The sequence below is a fragment of the Folsomia candida genome, unplaced genomic scaffold, assembly GCF_002217175.1.
Source record: "Folsomia candida strain VU population unplaced genomic scaffold, ASM221717v1 Fcan01_Sc006, whole genome shotgun sequence".
Lineage (NCBI taxonomy): Eukaryota > Metazoa > Arthropoda > Collembola > Entomobryomorpha > Isotomidae > Folsomia > Folsomia candida.
Window position 1 is genome coordinate 4,142,239 of NW_019091198.1, and position 22,629 is coordinate 4,164,867.

The window sequence follows — 22,629 nt, forward strand, 5'->3', positions numbered from 1 at the left end:
TTTCTACTTTCACTTTATGCATGTATTTAGTAGTCAGTCAGAAACTTCACAAAATTTCCAACAGGATGATGAAATATGCCAGAGGGAAAATAATATGAGCAGTGCAAGAAGGAAATTTATGCTTCTCTTTTCATACCACAGTTTACGTAGAATCAGATTATTTTACCCACCACGAGATACATTATGCAAGCTCATGCAGATGCACACACGGGTAGAAAATTGGCCAATCTGCGCAACGAATTAATCGGTGAAGTAGAGGATTGTGCTAATAATCTAGATATGGATTATGTATGCTTCAATCCATCATCAGCATAGTAGAAAAAAGCACAAAAGCTCAATTAAAACCCACACAAAAACTTGTTAATTTTCACATTTTTTGATTTTAATGCCGTTAATTTTATAAATTACAATTTCAGATTTAGGTAAAAATCATGCTTTCTTTTATTGTAGCCTTAGCTTCATATCCCATCGATAGAGTCTCGTCTGTTTGTATTTGGTGATGGATTGTTTCACTCGGTTTGGAATTAGAAGATGATAAATTTATCATTGGGATAAAGCCTCATTTTTTAGAGAATATTATTCTTCTGTCTGTCATATTTTATTATTTGCCTGCAGATTTCTAACAAGGATTGAGTCCGACGCACTATTAAATCTATTTTAGCAGCAACAATTAGTAGTAAAAGGCCTACTCTGAATGGTGAAATTTAAATTGTTCTTTGAAAACAAGCACAAAGAGAACATGTCAACGATTTGTAGTTGAGTATACAATTATCAGCTAATATGTATGACTCCAATCTAGTCAAGTAAGTAATTCAAATTTACACCAAAAAGCGGCTCCTCAACAACAACAACAACTACAATCAACAAACTTATCGTTTTAATTAGCAAAATAGTAAACTATTATTTACTTCTAGGAAACTACCGCTGCGGAAAAACAGTAGCTTCGAATATCTGGAGAGTTTAGAAAAGGGAAGTTGTTTACGACTCACAAAAGTAAAGCTGGAAGGTAGCAACTCGGGGAATATGCTACGATCTATTAAGAATAATAGTTTGTAAACTCGTCGCCCAGACAAAGAAGAACATTTCTGAGGGAATTATTCGAATATATAACGACCGCAATAAGTAGTATTGCCACACATATACATAAATATAGAGTAGTAGTTCACTAGTAATGATAATATTAATAATGATTAATGAGTATAACCTGTGTGTCAATGTCCAGATCCAGAGGGTTTTTTTGAGACGAGGTAGGTTGAGTAGTACAGATGGATTATTTGTTATATTGAAAATGTGAAAACATGGAAATTAAATCGGAGTTGGTCGGGTGAGAAATAAGTAAAAACCACGCAAAAAATAAGTCAACACATAAACCAAGTTCAACAGATAGCAGTATTTTAATTCAATGACAGTGACGGATTAATTATAATTATAAAATCAAGAAATTAACAATCTGAAATTTCGTATTTAATAAATCAAACCAATATTAATAATTCCAATCAATCAAAGCACAAAGACAAATTTGAAATCAATAGTAACAACAAAGGTTAGATAACACACCAAAGAATCCGGAAAATAAATCCTTCATAAAATTGTTGGGTAATGAGAGATTAAAGCTAAACAGAGAGTGTATTTGTGACTATAATCAACACCAATTAATTAGATACGTAAGTAATTAATTACACCACTTAACAGCAAAAACTAATATGCCAACAATTGCGCACAATGGTTAAACACAGATCTACTCACAATAATGATAGGATAGGAGAGAAAAAGAGAGAGAGAGAGAGAGAGACGCTCACATATTAACAACTTTTTACGGAATCTAATGAGACATTATTTTTCCAGAGTTGTCCACGACCATGTTGTCTGTGTATTAAGTATGTTCTGCTTTTTTTAAACAATGGAGAGTCTGTCGTGTCAGTGTCATCATCCGATTGCATTTTTTTCGTCATATTTAAATACTACCAGAAAAGTGCTTGACTTTCTCAACATTTTTTTGTATGGTTAACTCTTAAACAAGAATTATTATTTTTTGAACCTAGCTAAAAGTGAAGTTATCATAAGTAATTAAATTGATGATATAATAATGTAACGAGACCTGACTCAAGAACTAACTAACTAAAGGGAGACGACATACATATACATTTAGTAACACGTGGCCTCTTCATATCCTTTTGACTTTCACTAACTCACTCTCCCACCTACTTTGTCTGCTTAGTAAAGTATGTATCCATTTGACCAACAACAGCGGCGTAAATATATCAATGTACTTGTATGCAACAACAACAACGCTACGAAGAAGAGACGCACACAGAGTTCAAATGTCCACATATGCATAATTTAAAAGAGAGAAAGAGAGAGAGAGAGAGAGGAACAACAACTTTTTGGAGGAGGAATGGAAATTGCTGAGAAATATTATACCTTGATTATGTAATCACTACTGACTGTGCGGCGTAAGTGTACGTAGATACGTAAGTAAGTGCATTATTACGGAGGAGAGAAAGAGGTGGAGAGAAATTGAAGAGCTCTACTCATTTTTTAATAATATAGCCACGGGGTAGACCAACTTTTGAGAATTCAGCAGCCATCATCATCACCATCTTTCAATTGGAAATATGTTTCCCACACACAGCAACGCAATCCAGTATTGAATATAACTTTTTGTGAAAAGTTTTTTTTTATGCTGTCAAATTTTTTTCTCGTGGATTTATATAATCGTCATTCACCTCTTCAAATAGATCTAAATTTACGATATTCTAAAAGTACTTCTCCTGTAATTTCTTATTTCTTGCAAAAATACAAATGCTAGCTGTTGGCAAAGAGTCTTTGTGAAACTTTTTTAGGAGATATTATTATATTCGTGTCCAGACCTGAACTACATTCATCATCTTCATCGTTACCCATGCACAACAACGGTCCTCGCCTATATTTAACCCCATCGCCCTTGAGTTTTGATTGCTCTTTTGCTATATAATTGCTGATTTTATAGAATCATATGTATGTACATTTCATATAAAATGTATCCCGGGCTGCTAAGTAAGTAGTTGCTTTAGTTGATTTTAATAATTTCCTCCTAATTTAATTAACTGCCTCGAAATGAGGTTGAATTTAAGTAAATAAGAACCCGATTTTTTTCTTATAGATTTTTTAACACCGAGCTGCATATACATATTTATGTAAGTAGTACGATTCTCAACAAGCACAACAATAATTTATACTTTGTATGTACGGCTATATGTAGAGCTGGAATCGGTAATTAGATTTATATTCTCTCTTTTTCAGTCTGTCATTTCAGGAGTCTGTCTGACGGCCGATTGATTACTGATTTTATATTTTTCAACAACTTTTGTCCTATGCCAGTGATTAGAAATTGAAGGTGGCTGTGGTACATTGTAACGGTTGTGGTGTGATGGTGCATGTTGTTGTTTTATGACAAATCATCCCAGTCATCATCATATTTTTGAAGTAATGAGTGAACGAATGTATGTACGAACGAACAAAGAAATGACAATCTCGCATCACTTCCCTGCAGGCATTTCTACACAATTATGTACATAAACAGTGTGTCTCATGTGATGGATAACTCCAATTTTTTGAAAGTATCCCTCTCATATTATTCGTCAACTTCCCCGCAGGAAAATGGAACCAATTTCCCCTCAGAGCAGCAGAGCGATATGTTTTAGTTGCAGTTAGGAGATCATATATCGAGTATCGTGGTTGCCTTTCACTGAATCACTTTGTTTTAAACTAATACTTTCTCTCTCTTGAAATTTAATAACACCGAGTCGTCACATTCTTGGAAAATAAATTGCAGAAAAAGTGGTGAGGTAAAACAGCTCTTTCGAGGAGTTTGTAATGTCCTGAGAGAGAGTTTTCAAAATAAGAGGAGGATTCAGAGAACATGTTTTTTTGGAAATAGAATGTCGCGAACCTGTGCATATACTGACTAGAATTTGCGTAATAGATTCTCATATCCTTCTTACCTGTGGTATCGAGGCTTAACATACATTAATCTGACTTACCTATATCAACGTTTAAAAGTAGTACTCGTACATAAGTATTAGTAGTAGACGTAGTAGTGGTACCTTCTTGGATCTAATTTCAGTTCAGATGATGCTCCTCAGGGTAATTGGTTCCATGCTCCGGATAAGCAACGCGTACGTGTACGTACACAAAGCATGCCTGTCGCATCATCCCGGTTTAGGACAATAATGTTTTGATTTGAAAATCAAAATGATGAAAATGTGACTCTGAGCCTGAGCTGTAAAATGCATATCGTGGTTGTCCAAGTTGTCATGTCATTTTTTAAATCCAGTTTGTGGTATTATTTTTGTTATGGGTGAATATGAAGCAATAAGACGATGACTGCACCCACAAATAAGTAAGACGGATGCAACAACACACGCACGCACAGAGGTTTAGAGGTTAAAAAGACAGACGCAACACTTTTGCTTGGGATGGGGAACAATAAATGAGAGGTGTGCTTGGTTACTACATAGGTAACGTGTTAATATATATAGCTATAGCTTTATTAAACTTAAGTTTGTGACTGTGTTAAGATATCAAGAAGGTAAATATTAATGGTAAACATCAACAATCAATCAACACCAAGACTCAAAGGTATAACACTGAAATACGAATATTACTAAATGACACTGAGAGACTGAGTGTGACTTGTTTCGTTAACTGTGACTGAGAGACTTTGCAACTAAAGCTATAAACACGAACAACTAACACTGCTCAATAACTTTCACGTTTTAGTATCCACTTATTACAATAAAAGTCAAAAATTTTAGCGACTCTTCTTCAATCCTCTCTCCGTCCCAGGTGGGAGAATAACAAGTTTATCTATTTCGTAGGACCAGCAGCAGCAGGAGCTTTGTATAAATTATGGTGTAATTTAATTGCATAATGCTTAATAATTATGCACATGATGTTAAAAGCAGCAAGAACAATATGCATGCCTTTGACGATGTACATACGACCATAAGAGTTATTTTGTCTTAAACTTTGCCCTGTCTGCTTTCCTTCCTCGTCGTCGTCTAAACTATTATTTTTGTGTGTGTAAGGATGAGCGGAGGAGGAGAGAGTTCGCAATTAATAAGGGTTAATCATAATGTACAAGAGAGTGAAGGATGGTGGTGACAACTCTCAGCAATCCCTTGTAAATAGCAGCAGATGATGATGGTCAATTAAGAAACTAGTCAAGAGGGTAACCTAATATGTATGATGACAAATAAACTAGATAACAGGGTGCGTATGTGCACCTCTGTGTGTGTAATAATAATGCAATAATTTAAGATAACCAACTTTAATAACAATTAAGTCAACACTATTATGAAGAAGAAGACTCCATATCCTCATATGGAGATAAACTAACTGACTCACGCGGACGAACCAACTATATTTATCGAAGAACTAATCCAGCAATTATTATTTCAACAAAACTGAAGCATATTAATTAAGTATCAAAGAGAGATGGAGAGTTTCGAATGTTTATCTTTTTTCTTTTCATTATTCCTTCGCTATCTGTCCCCTCGTTTTCTCAGAGAGAGAGAGAAAGTGAGAGGGGTGTGTTTTTTGTATGACGACGTGTCGACGAGGTTGTTTCGTGGTAGTAGATATACTTTTAGTATTTATGAGATGGTGCCAGTAGTTCAATCAATCAATATTCACCCATTTTCACCTCATTTTCATCCCATTTCATAAGAAATTGTCTCTTTCCATATCTCGTAAATCTTATCTAACTATAACCTGTAATAATTAATTCGAAACTACTAAATTGTAATCTGTTTAATGTCCAAAAACTTTAAAACTTTAAATGTTTTCAAAACTTGGAAATCTTAGCAATCTAAGTTGCTAAAACGTCTCAAGTTGTAACTAATAATATGTAATAAGTATGTAATAATTAATTAATTATGAAGTAACACTATAATATGAGTTGTAATTAATTAAGTAGTTTCTTTCTTTGTTTTGTTTAGTTTGTTTGGTGTCGGACTAGAATGATCTCTCTGACTCGAATTATGTTCTTTCCTGTTTGTGACTGAATAAAAACCTCGCAATATAATAACCGACCGACTGACCTCTTTTCAAATGACGGACACACAGTCTCCGCGTGCTAGTTTTTATAATAATGAATTTATGCTAATATGAAGTAATAAGTACTGTAGACATTAAAATATTACGTAAAAATCCCTCTGTCGCTCCTTCAACTCCAGACCAGGACCAGACGAATGAATATCAATCAAGTGATGACGGGGGTGGTTTTGTGGGAGGTTCGGTGGGCGTGGGGCAACGGGCTGAATGAGTAGGAGGAGTTGTAGTAGTGTAGCAGAAGTAACAACTGATAATGAGATGATAACTTTTGGTATTGTTTAGTATGTAGTGGTTGTTGTTTCATTGTTCTTGTTTTTTTCAGTATGTTGTTTTTTGGGAGAAAGTGAATTTACGCAGTTTTGGTCTTATTAGTCTTGAAAGAGACCTGAAGAACGCGGTTTCCAAGGGTGTACCCATTCAAGGATTGGATCGCCACTACTGCCTCGTCATAGTTGGTCATGGTCACGAAACCGAAGCCTTTGCACTTGTTCGTCTGTAAATCTCGAATCACTTTCACGCTCTGAACTGCGCCAAAGGGTCCAAACAACTGCCACAGCACGTTTTCTTCCGTTTCCGGTGCCAAGTTGTAGACAAATATGCACCAGCCCGCACCGTTCATTGCGTTTCCCGGAATGACTGTGTTGGCAAGCAGGTCACCTGCCAGCGGTGAGTACCTGTGGGGTTCAAAAATAAGGTCGAGACTTAAAACAACTTGATTCCCACATGTTTTCTATTGGACATTTAAGCCCTGCCGAGTTCTTGTTTTTTTGTGAGTGAAAAAAGACACACACAGTGTTTATACATATTTTGCACATTTGCAATTTTGCATAATTATTATTAATATTATCCTGAAACACACTTCTACTCACTACCGGTTGCATATGAATCTCATCCGTGCTTATTGTTGTGGGGTCTCTCCAATAATTACATCGTGTTATTATATACCCACCCACACCTGCAGATTGTGGTAAATCCAACCAAAGTCAACACGTACATTTATGCAGATTTGAGACATTTCCGTATATTTCTCCCTTTCAGTTATTCTTTGGCCGCGTCTCTCGACTTAAATTTAAGTAGTCAGCGAAAACATACCATACTAAAAAAAGAAAGCGAGTAATAATAACTGATATGTAACTAATTTTGAAAAAACCATGAGCAAATATTTGAACAGTAGAAAGGGAGAATAATAATAGAAAATAGGAAATGACCAAAATCAATACTTTATCATAAAAAGCCAAGGAAGGGTTGAGTGTTACTCAGGTTTGTACAAACAGGTGGGAAATAAACAGAAAGATTAGATACTGACCTCTGCAACCCTTTGTTTACGGCCATCATACTGGCCTTGCCAGTGCTAAAATCAAACAGAGAGAAAGCGAGGTAAGAACCGAAATTGGAACAATCAATAAGATGATAATAATAATAATAATAACAATAATAATAATAAGTAATAATAATCAGTCAATAAATACATATCCAAGAGCGGAGTCATTATAAAAAGTATTTAATTATGATAATAACAGATGCGTGGAAAATAAGTAAAGGTATCAAATTCATAAATTTGTAGCGCAGGCGATAAGAAGAGTACCCAAGCAGCCAAGCAAACATTTAGGCTTAAATATGTAGCATTGCAGACACGAATAATCAATTTTTTTTACAGAATCTGGCAATATAAAAAAAAATAAGAAAACGATGACAATGCTGTAAAGAATAAGTTGTAAGAATGAGGCAGCAAATAGGAAGGCTAAATGTAGAAAGAAGAGATTAGGACGACGAGCCATTACGATATAAAGGTGACAAAGCAACACTTCTGCGCTATGTGTCACTGATGAGGAAAATCACTAGTGTCAATTACCATGACACAAAAATGACAAAAGGTTGCTGATGCAGCAACCGATGGAGAAAGCACAAAATTTTCTCCTTGGTCACACACACACACACACAGGAAAGAAGGGAAACTACGCTAGTTTATACTCGTCTCGTCACGTCAATATCTCTCAAAGGTCGTCCTGTTTCCTAGTCTATTTCTCCTTTTTTGATTGAGCAAAAGGCTGCAGGCATTTTAGGCTTATATTCCTCCTCAGATTGAGTAAAGTCAGAGTAGAGATGCGAGACAAGGATTATTCTGTACGTATCACGACGACGACGATGTATGTGTGCCGACTAATTAGTTGTGACAACATCGAGTGCATGCAATTTCTTTTGACATTTTCGTCTCAATGTAGACACTTCCTAGACTACAATTAGTCTGTCCCCATATCAAAAGAGATACATGTCTAGGCATACTCACATATCAGATTTCTTAAGGTTGTAGTTAATTGAGAATGTCGCAAGTATATGCTTGTCACCAATTCATCAAATGATTCAAAGCCTTCAAATTCCACGAGTGGTGAGGGACGTGCGAGGGAAGAAAAATGTTTTGCTTTGTTCTTCCCATTATTGATGGATTGGGGGAAAGTGAAGCGTTAAAACAACTACAAATGTTGAGACGAGTTGAAAAATGTGCCTCAATCTGCCAAACATTTCTCTTTTATTTTCTATTTCTGGTGTTTGGAATGCCAAACAGATCGGATCCCTCTGTATTCACGGTGACAAGGAACGAAAATGCTGCATGCAGCATGCATACATATTCATGTACATGACCGTGTCTCGTTCCCCATCAAATAAAATTAACCTAAACTTGGGATTATAAGACACACTTTGGGATTTTACGTAGGCCCAAGATGATGAAGAACAGCATTGAGAAAGAAACCTTCTCGGTGGTGGTGCTGTGCTGAATTGGAGCTGAATGATTAATTTGGAATCCGTGGTGTGACAGATCTATGTATCACGAAAGGACAAGTGGTATACGAGACAGTAAAGGAGGAGACTCTTTTTCGTTCTATGTAAAAGAGGGCATGTTACGAGTAATGCAACTTCGCTGCTGCTCGGATTATCTGTTCATCTCTTGGGGAAATTATGCAAACCCTATTTACTGCAGTCTGGACCAATTATGGGGCCTAATTTGAACTCGAGAAGAAGAGTTGTATCCTCCGAGAAAAGAAACTATCTCACTTTGTTTAATACTGCAATTCTGGTAAATTATTTGTTGAGCTGAGGTTCTGAACTGTGAAATGAATGCCAGAATGAATTTAAATTCCAAATGATCACAATAAAGTTGAGCTTAACTGCCAGATAGATTTAAATCTGCCACATTCATCTGCCATTAAACTAAACTGGTTACCCGAATCAGTCTCCTCCGATATACGCGAAAGAGGTATACGTACATAACTCCCGATAAGTTTTATGTGTAGTCTCTTCGTGTCAGCACTCCATCGTTTTCTGCATTCGCCTCTTTTTTTGTCTGCCAGTCGTATATACACATATGCACATATAGGTATCCGCATAAGCAAAAAGCAACGAAATACATACATACATTCAACTTTGAATACACATTTTTGCAACTTTTTGCCCGAGTGAAGTAATGCAACCACGGTTGGCCACTTTTTGTGCCACTTATTTCAGGACAATTAACCACGTTACCTCACTGGAGATGACTCATTACTGCTTTGTTTTGAGGATAATTGAAGAATAATAAACCGAAGCAGAGGTATGAGAGTGATTTCAGATGGATGGATGGATGGATGGACGGTGCGTCGTTAAAAAATGGTACATAACAACTAATAATTAGTAATAATTGATAATAATATAATAATAAATGCAGAATAAATATAAAAAAGGCGGAGCTATTGTTGCCCCCAACTCAGTCAGTACAGAAAAATCGATACGAACGACTCTTTGCTTGACTCGTTTGGAGAAAGGCTCTTAAAAGATTTGAAGGAAGAAGAGAACGAGAAATTAAATAAGACAGGTAAGACGAGGAGGAGACCAAGCCATGAGAACTCACAGAGAAAGCAGGCGAGATGGATGACGGAGATCTCGAGTGAGTTGAAAGAAAGGAGAGGAAGAAGTAAAAGTAGGACCATGCGGCTGATGGGAGGAAAGTGGTCTACACTCATTACACAAGGGGACTCCTCAAGGTAAAGTTTAATTAAAGGAGGAGAAGAAACTCAAATTCAAAGTCAAAGTAATGAAGGGTGAAAAATTAGAAATTAGAAAAACTCATTACGGCTTTTCCAAGATATTATGTATAACCTCGCTCTCTTCTCGGGGAGGGCTCTCACAAATCACGTCCACTCACCCCGAGTAGTCTCCCCCGCAATCTGAATATCGTATTGTATTGGACTCGAGGAAGGAGAAAGTACAAGTAAGTAAGCAGGGCTTTAATAAGAGTAATAAGGGCGAGAAAGGAGCAAAAGGTTTTTTTTCAGCTCACAAATTAAAAGGAAACAAAAAATGATAACGAGACTCGTACAAATACTGTATGCCTGCCTGCCTGCCTGCCTGGTAGTGGTGGTGGTGGTTGTTGGCTGGTTGGTATTTCTACATATTTTTGTGCTACATACAACCACGATTAAAGAAAAGTGTGGAGGGAAGAGAGGTAAGGGAAAAAAGGATGACGATGAAGATGAGAGTCAAAATTTATAAAAAACGGAAATAATTTTTTTGCACATTATTTTTTTTGGGGGGGATTTTCATATTAAATTGTCGTTGATGGCACCAACTGAGATGAGCTGCAGCAGTAGCTCACCTGGAAAGTGGAGAAAGAGGAATGTACCGCAGTCGGCCTGTGGCGTGGTGAATGGGGCCGCCGAACCGTCGCGCCGCGGCAGCTGCAGCCTGCGGAGCCGCCAAGTACGCTGCCAGTGGGGGAAGCGCCTTTGTATTGTTGCTGGGGTTGTTTGCAAATTTGACCGTCACAGGTTCAGTTGACCCCTTTGGAATGGTTCCGTTCAGCTCCTGGATTGCTCGCTCGGCTTCCACGCGTTGGTCAAACCGGATGAAACCCACCCCTTTCGACAAACCTGGGTCAGAAAAAAATCATTAAGTTGCAACTCTCACTTGGTGGAGGGGAGTATAACATGGCCAATAAGTAGTTGGTCTTACATTATTTATTTTACTATCTTCCATCTTCCATAAATGATAAGATGGACAATTGATCCCCCCAAAGCAAACAAAGTGACACCACCACGGCACCGACCGACAAATGATTGGTACAATATGGGGAGAACAAAAAAATTAATTGGCATGCATTCTTCAAAAAGTTTATTATATAATCATAACACTAATTAATATATGTATGTATAAGAGTTTCAAGTTGTATGCAGAGTTGGGCGCGACGCTTTGCACTCTTTCCCTAATTAGTGCATTGTGCTGCTACATATGTATATGAACGCATAGGCGCTACCTATACGAATATAGGTAGTCATCGCCATTATCATTCTGAAGAATCGTTTGACTTTTGCAAATGAACACGACTGCAGACATGTTATCAGGAAACATCAGCGCATTCCTTTCCAAAGTTCTCACATCTCCCAGAGTTTCATCCACTGCTGCGTGGAACCTCAAGGAGAGAAGAAATGAGGTTGATTAGAATAAGGAAATTAGAATTAAACCCCAAAGTTTCAACTTTCCATGAAGTAACTACTCTTCCGCACCCATGAACTCAGTATGCCAAAGATAACTCTGGATTATTGAACTCCGCCGAAGGAACAGGATGGGTCCCGGCACGCAGAAAAGTTGCACTTTCTCCGCCACTCTGTGAAAATTATGTGACTTTTCATTGTCCATTCCCAAGCCATCTAACACGTCCCTTCCCTCTCCTCTCACCCTCACTGTCTTTCCCATCATCTCGTCGTCCTCCTCTCCTCCTCCCGGTGTGCCATCACTTTGGGTTACGAGAGAAAGCAAGGTGACACGTACTTTCTCCTCTGACACGTATTTATTAATTTATTTCTTTCCGTTCCATACCTTCAGTCGTCGTCCCCCTAATCCGCATGAGACGCTAGCAGCCCAAACCAATTTCAAACTTTGCATGCCTTCCCTACAACATGTCCTCCGGACGAACGCTGCAGACAGACGAGAGAGAGAAAAGAGAGACAAGGAAGAAATTGGGTATGGCCAAAACAAGGACGAAATGAAGGAAGAATCTGATATTTTTCATCTCGTAGATCACTTTCAGCTGGTCGTAAACAGTCAATCAAATCAGCGTTTGCATTTCTAGCTGACTCTTCTGTCTAGTCAGACACTGTAAATAAAAGATGGAAACAGGTGCTGGGTAGGTTGGGCGCTTGGGTGAATCCAATCCAACAAAGCAGAGGAGCAGCCTCATGTCAACTAGCCACCATCCGCCACATACTCAATATTTAGTGGCGAGTATTTGAAAGATTTAAGATTCAAAGGGAACAGACTTCAAAGCGGATTTCATTCAATATTGGAAGCTGAGTGGACATGGCTGCTCTTTCGCATCGACCGACTCATGTTTGACATGGAAGGTGTCCATGTCATCAGAATTTGACATCTTGCTCCACCAGGCAGCTTACCATCACCACCACCTCCACCACGCCACCGTGTGATTGTCTGTCTGTAAATGTCCGTCTCGGATTTCGATTTTGCCGATCTGCACTCCCACCGACAACGGACGTGATCTTCTTCGACACACACACACATACACACACATGGAACTGATCGCTCTGCCCAGAAATGAATCGATATCTTTAGCCGATCTCAACCATTCTTTGCATCAAATATCACAGCTAGCTCTTTTTCTTTCCAGCAGTGGAACATACTTCGTTAGTATGGCCAGTGGACCTTGTAACACTCCAAACTCCTCAAATACGTACGTACGTACGTATTATATGCTCACCACGATTGCTAGATGCTGCCCATTCCTTGGACGGATTTTGATTTTTTTGACCAGACCAGAGTTGTGCGGATTAGAGTCCACTTTCCCATATTCCAACACTATGACGTTCTCCCGAGGAGTCGAGGACACGAAGAACGTCTATCCAGCCAAGTCCTCATTTCCACCCACCCATCAAGCTACCACATCTTCTTGGCAATACTTGGCCTGGATTCTCTTTAGTTGGCGTCACTCTTTTTTTATTTTCTCTCATCTGGTCGTCGATGCAATTTCGCCCAACCGGGGATCTCGACGCTATGAGTGAAGGGATTGTGCAGTTGTTGTGCAATCTCAAAACTGTCTTCGAAAGAAACTACTCAATCAATGCAAATCTCCTTCGCCTTCTGCATTACACAAGGGAAAGTTTGTTGCAATTTTTATTTGCTTTCTCTCTCTCTCTCTTTTTCCCTGCTCCCTCCATTCTGCTCATCTGCTCGCTTTATTTATCTGCAAGAATTTCAGTTAAGCCCTATTTTGTTTCAGGCACGAGGCTGAATTTCCCATCTGATTAGGAGACCTACCTCCTCCCAATTTTCCCAGTAATTTAATCACTTTGCTCTTTTGTAAGGGGAAATAATCACGTAGTAAGTGCTTGCTTGGTGAATGTTTCAGTTGATAGGAATCTCGATTTGGGTCCAGTCCGACCCTCTCTGATATTTGGACAGATGGGGCAGCTACTATTCACTCGAGAGGAAGAATTTGATCGGATCTCCATGTTCTGTACTTGTGCACAGCATGTAACTCCAACAGTCATCATACAGAGAGACTTTCCGTCCGTACATATACGCGTGGTTGTTGATGGTGGTTATTAGACAGAAAAAGTTGAAGTACAGGACGTAAAGAAAATTCCAGAGGTTCCAGTGCTTTCTCCAGCTACCAGCATCACCCACTACGACTAATACTCTGCTGCTGCTGGCCATCGCTATATGGGCATCAGGATCACTCACTCACTTTCAAGTCGGATCCTTGGACGCTGTTTTTCTCCGTGTTTATCTCTTCTTCCTATGCCACCACGAATCCTATCCCTCCTCCTCCTCCTCCCTCCCATGTAACTTTTATAAGTTTTATTACATTCTGAACAACGTGGCCTAGCTTGTACATGCATATACGCGAATGGCAACATCCACGGCTCTCTCTTTCTCTCTCTCCTACTTTTGTTGAGTCCTCCTAAATCACCCACATTTGGCACAATTCCACCTCCGACTCCCCACTCGCTTCTTGAAACCTCTGGGTTTGCTGCCTTACTTCTCCCAACGACTAAACTGTATTTGTATATCTCTTTAAATGAGGCATGTTTCGTCCTCTTGTCCTCTAAAAAAGGTCCGGCGATACTCATTCACACACAACGCACTCTTCCTATCGCCAATAAATTACTCCACCAGCTCGGGTAGAATAATATGAGACGAGACGAATGTGCATGTGTGTTTGTGTAGGTGGTTGTCGTAGGAAGATGGTTTTCCTCTCTCTCTCAGACGGTAGGCTACCTGGTCGGATTTATCGTTCAGTTCTCGAGGGAAACTCTCTAAACAGTTTTCGACACGATCTCTGGTTGCTGCTTTCATTTACGACGACAAGATATCATCTGCCCATGTTATTTATGAATACTTTCTTCGCTATGGTTAACAGCCGTCGGTAGCTGTGTGTTACTCTCCTCCTGGCTCATGTTTGTATACGCTGGCATGAATACACTGCATTTTATTGCGGAACATGGCATTACATTTAGAATTGCATTTTGTTGGTATTAAATGCCACGCCACCCATCCGTTCCGTCTTCCCCGTCGACTTTTTGAGCGTTTCACTCAGAAATCGTTCAGCTACATATATCCACATGCGACGTGTACGAGTACGAGAAATGGAGAAGGGCAGGCAGGCGAAGCAGTCAAAAACCCAAATGTTTGCAATTCCTCTTACATTCGTTTCTGTCGTAGTTACCATTTTCTGTTTGCAATTTTATCCTGATGCATTTTTTACAATCACATGTTTTTGCTATAAAGTTTGATAAATTTTGTAGCTCAATCTCTTTAGATGGAAGGGAGCAACTGCTCCTGTGCTCGCTCGATTGCATGTGCACTTTGACAAAATAAGTAAATTGTTTGCCACTCAATGTGTAAATCTTTCCTTCCTATTCCTTTGAGAAGGAGAGCAATTTCGAGTTTAATTGGTGTACTGCATCCCAATCATAAGCCGTGATTATGTGGTAAGTGTTTGTTACCACAGTTGAAAGGCATCAATTTTATTTACTTTTCGCCAGTCGAATCATTCCTAAAAGCTCAAGTAAACGCTGTGTATCATGAAATTGGTCATAATAACGCACAAACTACTTGCCTATAAAATACACACATACACTGGGCAACTCGGCTGAATAAACAGAGTGCCACCAATTTACGGAGGGTATAAAGAAGGACCACGATGCAGAAACTCTTGACAACATCAGCAGCTATCAGACATAAAATTGTTTCGTGCCTATGCACCGTGTGACATTAGCAGTTTACATTTTCAGCTCGGAAAACATTGCAGTTTCGTTGTTTTTGCAAGTTTCTTCCTTTACGAAGCCGAAGAAGAGGGTGAGAGAAGAGAGAGAGGAAGCACTCCCATGCATAATGCTCACTCGTTTCAAATTGCTATTGAGCAATCCAGCGAAACGCAACTGTCACACAGTCACATTCCGTCATGCTAAAGTTGTCATCTCAACGTTAACTGACGACCGAACGAAAAACTACTAAAGTCATATTGTCCCTGATCTATTCTAGAAGTGATCATCTGCTTACGAACGGCGTCTTATTCGCCTTGTGGAGATATACATACGGCCGTATGCCCAGCAATGATGCCTCCTTCATTACACACGCGTAGCGAAAGAAATAAAACCCAGCAGGGTTATTCTGAACTCTGAACAAATATAAATAGCTAACTAACAGTATTATTATTATGCACTGGGAGCAGCTTTGAATGGTTTTTTGAACTCGTTGTATTTTATAATTGGAACGGGTGAGCATGGGGAATATAGAGTTTCATCCAAAGAAAACACGTTCCAAAATATGAAACAAAACAGTGATTTGTCGGTGTTAAATTTGCTGTGTATTTTTGAAAGTGTTGACACTTTGTATGCTTATGAGGTTTGGCCATATGTAGTTGAGGTGATTTTGATAAGTTGAGGCGCTTACTCGTACCCGTGATGTCATTTTATGCAATGGTTACAAAAATAAAATGAATACAAAAATAAAATGATTACATAAAATGATTGCATAGCATTGCCATAAATTCATAATTTACAGCTTTCACCGGCTAACTGCTTGGAACAGAAAATAAGGAAGAAATAAAAATGAAATTAAAGGATTGTCCACTTTTGCGACGCTTTGTCAGAGACAATCCTGTCTGGATTGATGAAAATGATGGATGTGATGTAGATTTCGAAGACAGCGACGATGAGTAAAAATGGTACGAGGAAGCGCGCTCAACTTATCTTTTTATATGTTTATCTTTACGGGGAAGGATGGTTTATTATATAATGAATAAAACTTAACTGTTACCCGTGATGTTATCGCAAAGAATTCTGGAGGTGATGATGCGTCCAAAGGGGTTGAATAGAGATTCCAATTCTTGCTGAGTCAAATTTTTGGGTAGCCCACTCACATATAAATTTGCTCCTTTTATCGCCTCACTACTCGGTCTCGCGTAGGAAACCTAGAAATTTACAAAAGTTGTAAATTAGTGACAAATTCAGAACATTCCAGGTTTGCTCTCATTATAAATTAATCAACAGAGGACTTTTGAATTTACGAGCAAACAAAGTATCTCCTGGTTCGCACCAGTGATCTCTTTGTCTTTCATCTCTCACAAATTCATCAAACCATTGGACAGCAAATGCTTAGTTGTTACCGCTCATGGTGCTCTGCTATGCGGCTATAATCAAGCGCTTTCAAAGCCGATTGTCTTGTCGTATTATTTTGTCCAAATCACAAATCAAACCACCTCGACAACCTCCCTCTCATCATCAACCAACATTACCTATTTACTACGTAGGGAAAGAACCAGGAAGGCTGCGAAATCTTTGAAATCCACTGTCGTCACATGCTCATAAGGAAGAATGCATATTTAGAATATGTAGAAATAGAATGCGAAGGTGGTTGGTTGGTTGGTTGGTTGGTGTGTAAATTTGTACATCATTTTACACAAAGCACAATATTTCAGAGTGCACGGAAGTGAATTGTGATTTGTGGATAAGAGAGAAGAACAAGAACCAAAAGCCACCACAGAAGAGCAGAAGCAGCAGAAGCAGTATAAAACAGTCAGCCAGTCAACCACGAAGTCGTCAGAGTCAGTCAACAAGACATAGTGAAAAGTAAATCCGAGATCCGAGGGCAAGCAAGACCAAACAAAAGTTGAGCCTTACTCTCTCTTATTATGGGAAAATAAAAGTGGATGGAAAATGGAATAAAAATAAACCTTGTGTATCTATCCTGTACATCCCGCAGTTCGTAGTATCGCCTATTTTGTATGACAATCCAAGAAATTCAGGCAGCAGAGGAGGAGAAGAAGAAGCATTGAAAGAATCCAATGGCTGCTGAGAATTCTCAAGAGTCATCATTCTCAAACAGTCTCTTCGACTCCAACAAATCCTCATTCAAACAACTCCCTTCTTCACTCAATCCCCCAATTTTTGAATTTTCACAATCCCCTTAAATCCTCTCAACTTTCACAATTTTTTGTTTCTCCACTCATCCGAGCTCTTACTTTCCCTCACTTTTCCTCTCCTAGAACAACTTGCTGCTGTTGCCAAGAAACGTGGTCACAACAGCAACAGCTCAAAATATTGAAAGCAATAATTAACCCTTTGCCTATGGACGGCGTATGTAGGTGCCAATCTCCTTATACGCACTCGTAGTATTTAGTTTTGTCGAGAAGGCTTAAAGGCACGAGGGGAAAATAAATCTTTAACGTGTCACCTCCCATCACACCACCCCTTTGCACATACATATCCTCGTTAATCACTGGTCTGCTCCAAACCAGTGGAGAAAGCTCGTGTGAATTTATATAGTCAAAATGTCGACTTTATTCCGTCTGTCATATTTGCACTCTGGCCTCAAGTGTTTTAGCACCGTCAATCTATGAGATTTCCTAAGGTGACAAAGAAGATGGAATAAAAAGTCACTTTTCCCCCAGTCAAGTCCCCCAATTTATTACAAGATCGAGTCCAATAAGATATAAAACGGAATATGCACTACTGCATAAGGCATGGTTTCAATTCCCTACATACATACATTTCTCCTATCTTCTATACTTTACTGTTTTAGTTATTGAACGAAATTGCGGAAGTTGAAGTTTTTTTCGTCTCTTTCGCCTCTCTCGTTTGGCGTCCATAAAAGAAAACAATTTTGTTCAGCCACTCATACAAATCCGGGCAGGAATAAAGCACGTTTAAATTCCAACTGTCGTTTGACAAGCTTAAGCCAGCCAATGTCAAATGAATAACGTCATTGGAAATTTTACTTGTCATTCACACAATTTGTGTGAACATTGCGCCGTTCCACCTTCTCATTCAGCTTGGAATCGTTCAGTTAGACACGCGTCTGACTAAAATAGAAAATGGGAAAAATACGACCCAAAAAGAAGAAGAAGAAGAACAGTCAATACAATACACACGCTACGACCTCACTTGCTCCTCTATGCGAGTACCCCACTCGGCCCGATTTGGTGTACAAAAGTAACTTTCTCTCGTGTTTTCCCCTCCGTCTGTTCGACTGACTGAATGGGTTTTAAGGTGAAAGTACATATGCCCCTGCAATACAGGAAGTTTACTGGAGAATAAATAAATTGATTCCAACTTATCCTTCTTGTGAAGCAAAGTAATGTTGGAAACTCCAGTAAAGTTTTCCGAATGTGTAGTCTAACTGTATCGAGTTAACAAAATTACACCAAATGTTTTCAAAGGAGCAAACACGTTGCGACATTTATGTCGCCTGTGTGACAAATAATAGTAAAGTTGAGATTCAAAAGAATGGGACGCACACATACATACATAAAAGATTTGGCCCCATTGTTTTTCTTAAGGATGAGACAAAATTTGATATTGTATTTACAAGGTGTAAATTGAGTAGAAGAATAAAGCGAGAAATAACTTAATGAAATTTCAAATCACACTTAAAAAAATGAGAAAAACTCGTTAACCGTGATCGAACAGAGATAGAGCCAGATGGCGAAAATTCAATTTCTGCTGCCTCAATACAGAAAGGATTTATTCCTACTTGTCTGAATATGTAAAAGAAATTCAAGGTCCCAAAGAGATCAATTTGAGAAAACTGAGATATCTAGAAAGTCATGGAGGAAAGATTTGCATAAAACAACTCGTTTCATTAATATTAGCTTGAACGTGGATTTGTTGAGAAACCGTGTCCAATATATGTACATACATACATCTCCGTTATAAAGACACACGTGTCGCGGCCTTTCTCTCACGAGAAGACACCCCTTGGCCAAGTTGAAGAGGCAGCCGTGTATTAAGTCTCATCGGGAAATAGACGTCGTTTCGATTGAAGGCGCAATAGTAGAATTTTCACTTGTGGATCTTGACTTATTACGACGCAGCGAGTGGAAGAAGAAGTGGAGACGAAAATAAGAGCTGCTTTCCTTCCAGAGAGCGTGGAGCGTGGAGATGAGAGAGGAAAGTCATGTACCGAAAGGTACGACATTTCCTTCGTCTAATGCATAATTAACATGATGCGAACTACGACTACGACTCTCTCCTTCGGAACAAAGAGAGAAAGAAAAGATGATAAAAAGTCGGCAAGCTGGTCGTATTTATGTCATCCTAGGAAAAGTCTTTCGTCTCTCTGCTCTTTCTTTATTACACAACTTACGTAAAGTGCGCTCACCCAAAAGTCTTTTCGTTTAAAAAAAATAATGCACTCGCTTCTTAAAACTTTTGACCTTTTAATTTCGTCTTTGTCTCACTCTAATTTTTTATATCGTAATAAATTATATTTATTTCGATATATTATTCATAGAGGGGAAAATGTACTTAAGGTTTTAGTGTGGTGATATTGAGTCCGGATAAGGTTTCATCTCTCTCTCTAGGTAGCAAAAAATGGTAAGAGTTGTCTTGTTCAATCGTTAGATCGAGTTCGATATATTTCATGTTTTATTGTACATTTGATTTGATGTTTCTTGTTTTTTCTGTGGTGGTCGTTGGCAGTAGTGCAATGGACGGTCGGTGGTGGTGTGACGGAAGAGTGAAAGGGAGCTACATCCACACTTCCTTCCATTACTTTCCCACCCAGCCAGCCAGCCAGCTACCCACCACCCACCCATCAAGAAAGCAGAAACCCAAGACCCAGGAGCAGAGACTGGCTCAAAAATCGGAAGGGAAAGTCAACCGGCTTCTGAGAGAGAAGCAGTGGTAATGGGATGGATGTTGGAGAGAATATGAAATACATAACTGTCTGCCCTCCTGTCACATATTTATCATGTGGGGTAAGTAATGGTACATTTTATATGCGGCATTATAATATGACCAGCCAGGAGGAGCGGTACGTATGAAAGTCTCCTCTCTCTCCGTGTGTGTGCTGTTTAACTTAACAACAGATTTATCGCAGTGGATCGGATGGCTGAGGAGAGAGGAAGGAGATCATTTCAGTCTCTTCTCTCTCTTTGCTCGTTCATTCTCATTTCCCCCATTATTGCATGCTTCGATTGCACGATGCGTCCGTACTTTGGCTCCTCCACACGCTTTTTATGGGATCAAGCTATACCAGAATGCCTCCGTCTGTTCACAACCGTCTTGGGGTCACGTGATGTCAAATACTTGAAAATATTGTGGTACATAAACGCTTCACGTCAAATCAGCAATTCCAAGTGCACATTACACTCTAATCTTCCCCGTTGTAACTATTGCTTGCGGAGAAATGTTTACCAACACGGTTTACTCTAAGCATTTGTCATCCCTTATCCGAAATCAGTGGCACGACAAATCAGTGAGCTGGAACGTAACAATATTGTTGGACGGCTTTGTCACAGTAAAATTTGGGGAATGCATGGTTCGACACGATGTAATTCTCTACTGCGAGAAATCTTTATTGCAAAAGGTGTTCGAGGAAGTGTAATATTGTGGAAATTTAGTGCGCAAAAAGAAATTCAGAATTGATAAGACTAAAAATATATCCTTCGTACGACGTTCGATAATTCGATTACGAATTATTCGATTCGAAGTATAAAGTATTAATACTACGCCCACGACAGTAACATTTTGCATTAACGAGTGAGAAAAGTTAACTCATTTTGTCAGCAGAGAAGAAGAACTTGCGTTGAACACAATGCGTTGATTTATTCGCATCGAAAAAGGACCAGCATAGAATCCACCATGACTTGAGACGTAGTAGAATAAATAAAGGAATAATGACGGTTGTGGCGTGAATGAGCTGAAGGCAGAATCATTTGTCCCAATGCAAAGCATCTCCCGAGAAAAAAAGAAGCAGTTGACACAACTCAACAAACTAACTCGACAAACCAGCCAGGGGCAATGTGAACAGAACTAGAAAGGCGACGATGACGACCCCCTTTTCATTTTTCCTGTCGGTTTTCCCACCCCACCATTACCAATCCCCCTTTGACAGAAACTTGCTTCGTATAGTTTGGTCGAGTTAAGAGGAGCACAATTTTGCCCCATTCTTGCTCCCTGACTTGGTAAACAATAGCAAATAGGGAATAGAAATCATGTCTTTTTTATCAAGCAAAAAAAATTGATTATTCATGCAATGTTTGCAACTGACAAATCCAAACAAGTTATAACTTTCTCTCCGCACGGAATTCCAATTCTTCGCGTGGCGCAATGCAGACAGAACAATTAAGTTTGGCTGAAAATTCGTAATTTCTCGTTATCTCTGCAACATTAGATAGACAAATTGCGGGCTGTGTTAGGTCTAATTGTCTCGGACTTGTTCAGCAAGTAGGCAATATTCACTTAAAAGGGTCCACCACCAAGAAGGACGCTTATCTCATTTCGGTGTTGTGCCCCATCACTCATTCACTTCCATCTATTATGTAACTCGCTGTACGTATGGCACACACAGAGCTTTGGCACGACATCCTTTATACCAAGGCGGCATGAAGCTATGGTATATTCAGCTATCTAATAAGTGTAGAATATTATTTGCCAGGAGGAAGACGGCGAGCAGTGAGGAAGAAAGAAAACAAAATAAAACTCGTCGTCCAGCCCTCCCGACTCTTTTTCGCGTGTTGTTCCCGTTATGTGAACTTAAGTGAGCGGTTGACAGTGGCAAATTAAACAAACATTCCTTTTTGCTACGCATCTCAAAAACTGCACTCTTTTGTCTGCTCCTACTTGGAGACAATAGTACATGTTCAATGGCGAAGAAGAATGCAATCGGGAGGAGGGTAACTAACTAAATACATGGAGCCCAACTTGTGTGAGGCGAATAACAATACTATGTGTCTCACGTTGCATACATATGCAGCACGGAATGAGCAATTAAGCTTAGTTTCGGTTTTTTAAAGTGTCAACCAGCCAGTAAATCCGTCCATGGTGGGGTAACGGAGGAAGGATGACGATGATATGTGTCAGATAAAGATAAAGAAGAAAGAGTGAGCGAGGTTGATTTGGCTCAGTTTTCACTCGGCTTTTTGAGAGAACAAAAGACGAGGAGGGAATGAGAGAAGACTTATTGTGTCCCATACATCTTCTCATTAGGAGCACAACTTATTTGTACTTGGGTTTGTGAGTTTTCTCACTCACAGCTACAGCT

General features: G+C 39.1%; 1 protein-coding gene across 15 annotated transcripts in view; it reads right to left on the reverse strand.

The window, feature by feature from the left end:
• Window positions 1–360: 360 nt before the first annotated feature.
• Window positions 361–22,629, reverse strand: part of LOC110851553 (ELAV-like protein 3) — a 54,024-nt gene continuing 31,755 nt past the window's right edge. For 5 of the 15 annotated variants that reach the window (XM_035853362.1, XM_035853363.1, XM_035853368.1 and 2 more), the window contains exons 5-8: window positions 16,396–16,555; window positions 10,724–10,997; window positions 7,403–7,447; window positions 361–6,770 (exon numbers count right to left, since the gene is read on the reverse strand). In XM_035853362.1, the coding sequence (XP_035709255.1) occupies window positions 6,446–6,770; window positions 7,403–7,447; window positions 10,724–10,997; window positions 16,396–16,555 (804 nt within the window). In that variant the 3' untranslated portion in view covers window positions 361–6,445. The remainder of the gene's footprint in view (window positions 6,771–7,402; window positions 7,448–10,723; window positions 10,998–16,395; window positions 16,556–22,629) is intronic. The other 10 variants (XM_035853369.1, XM_035853364.1, XM_035853370.1 and 7 more) reach the window with 9 other exon arrangements.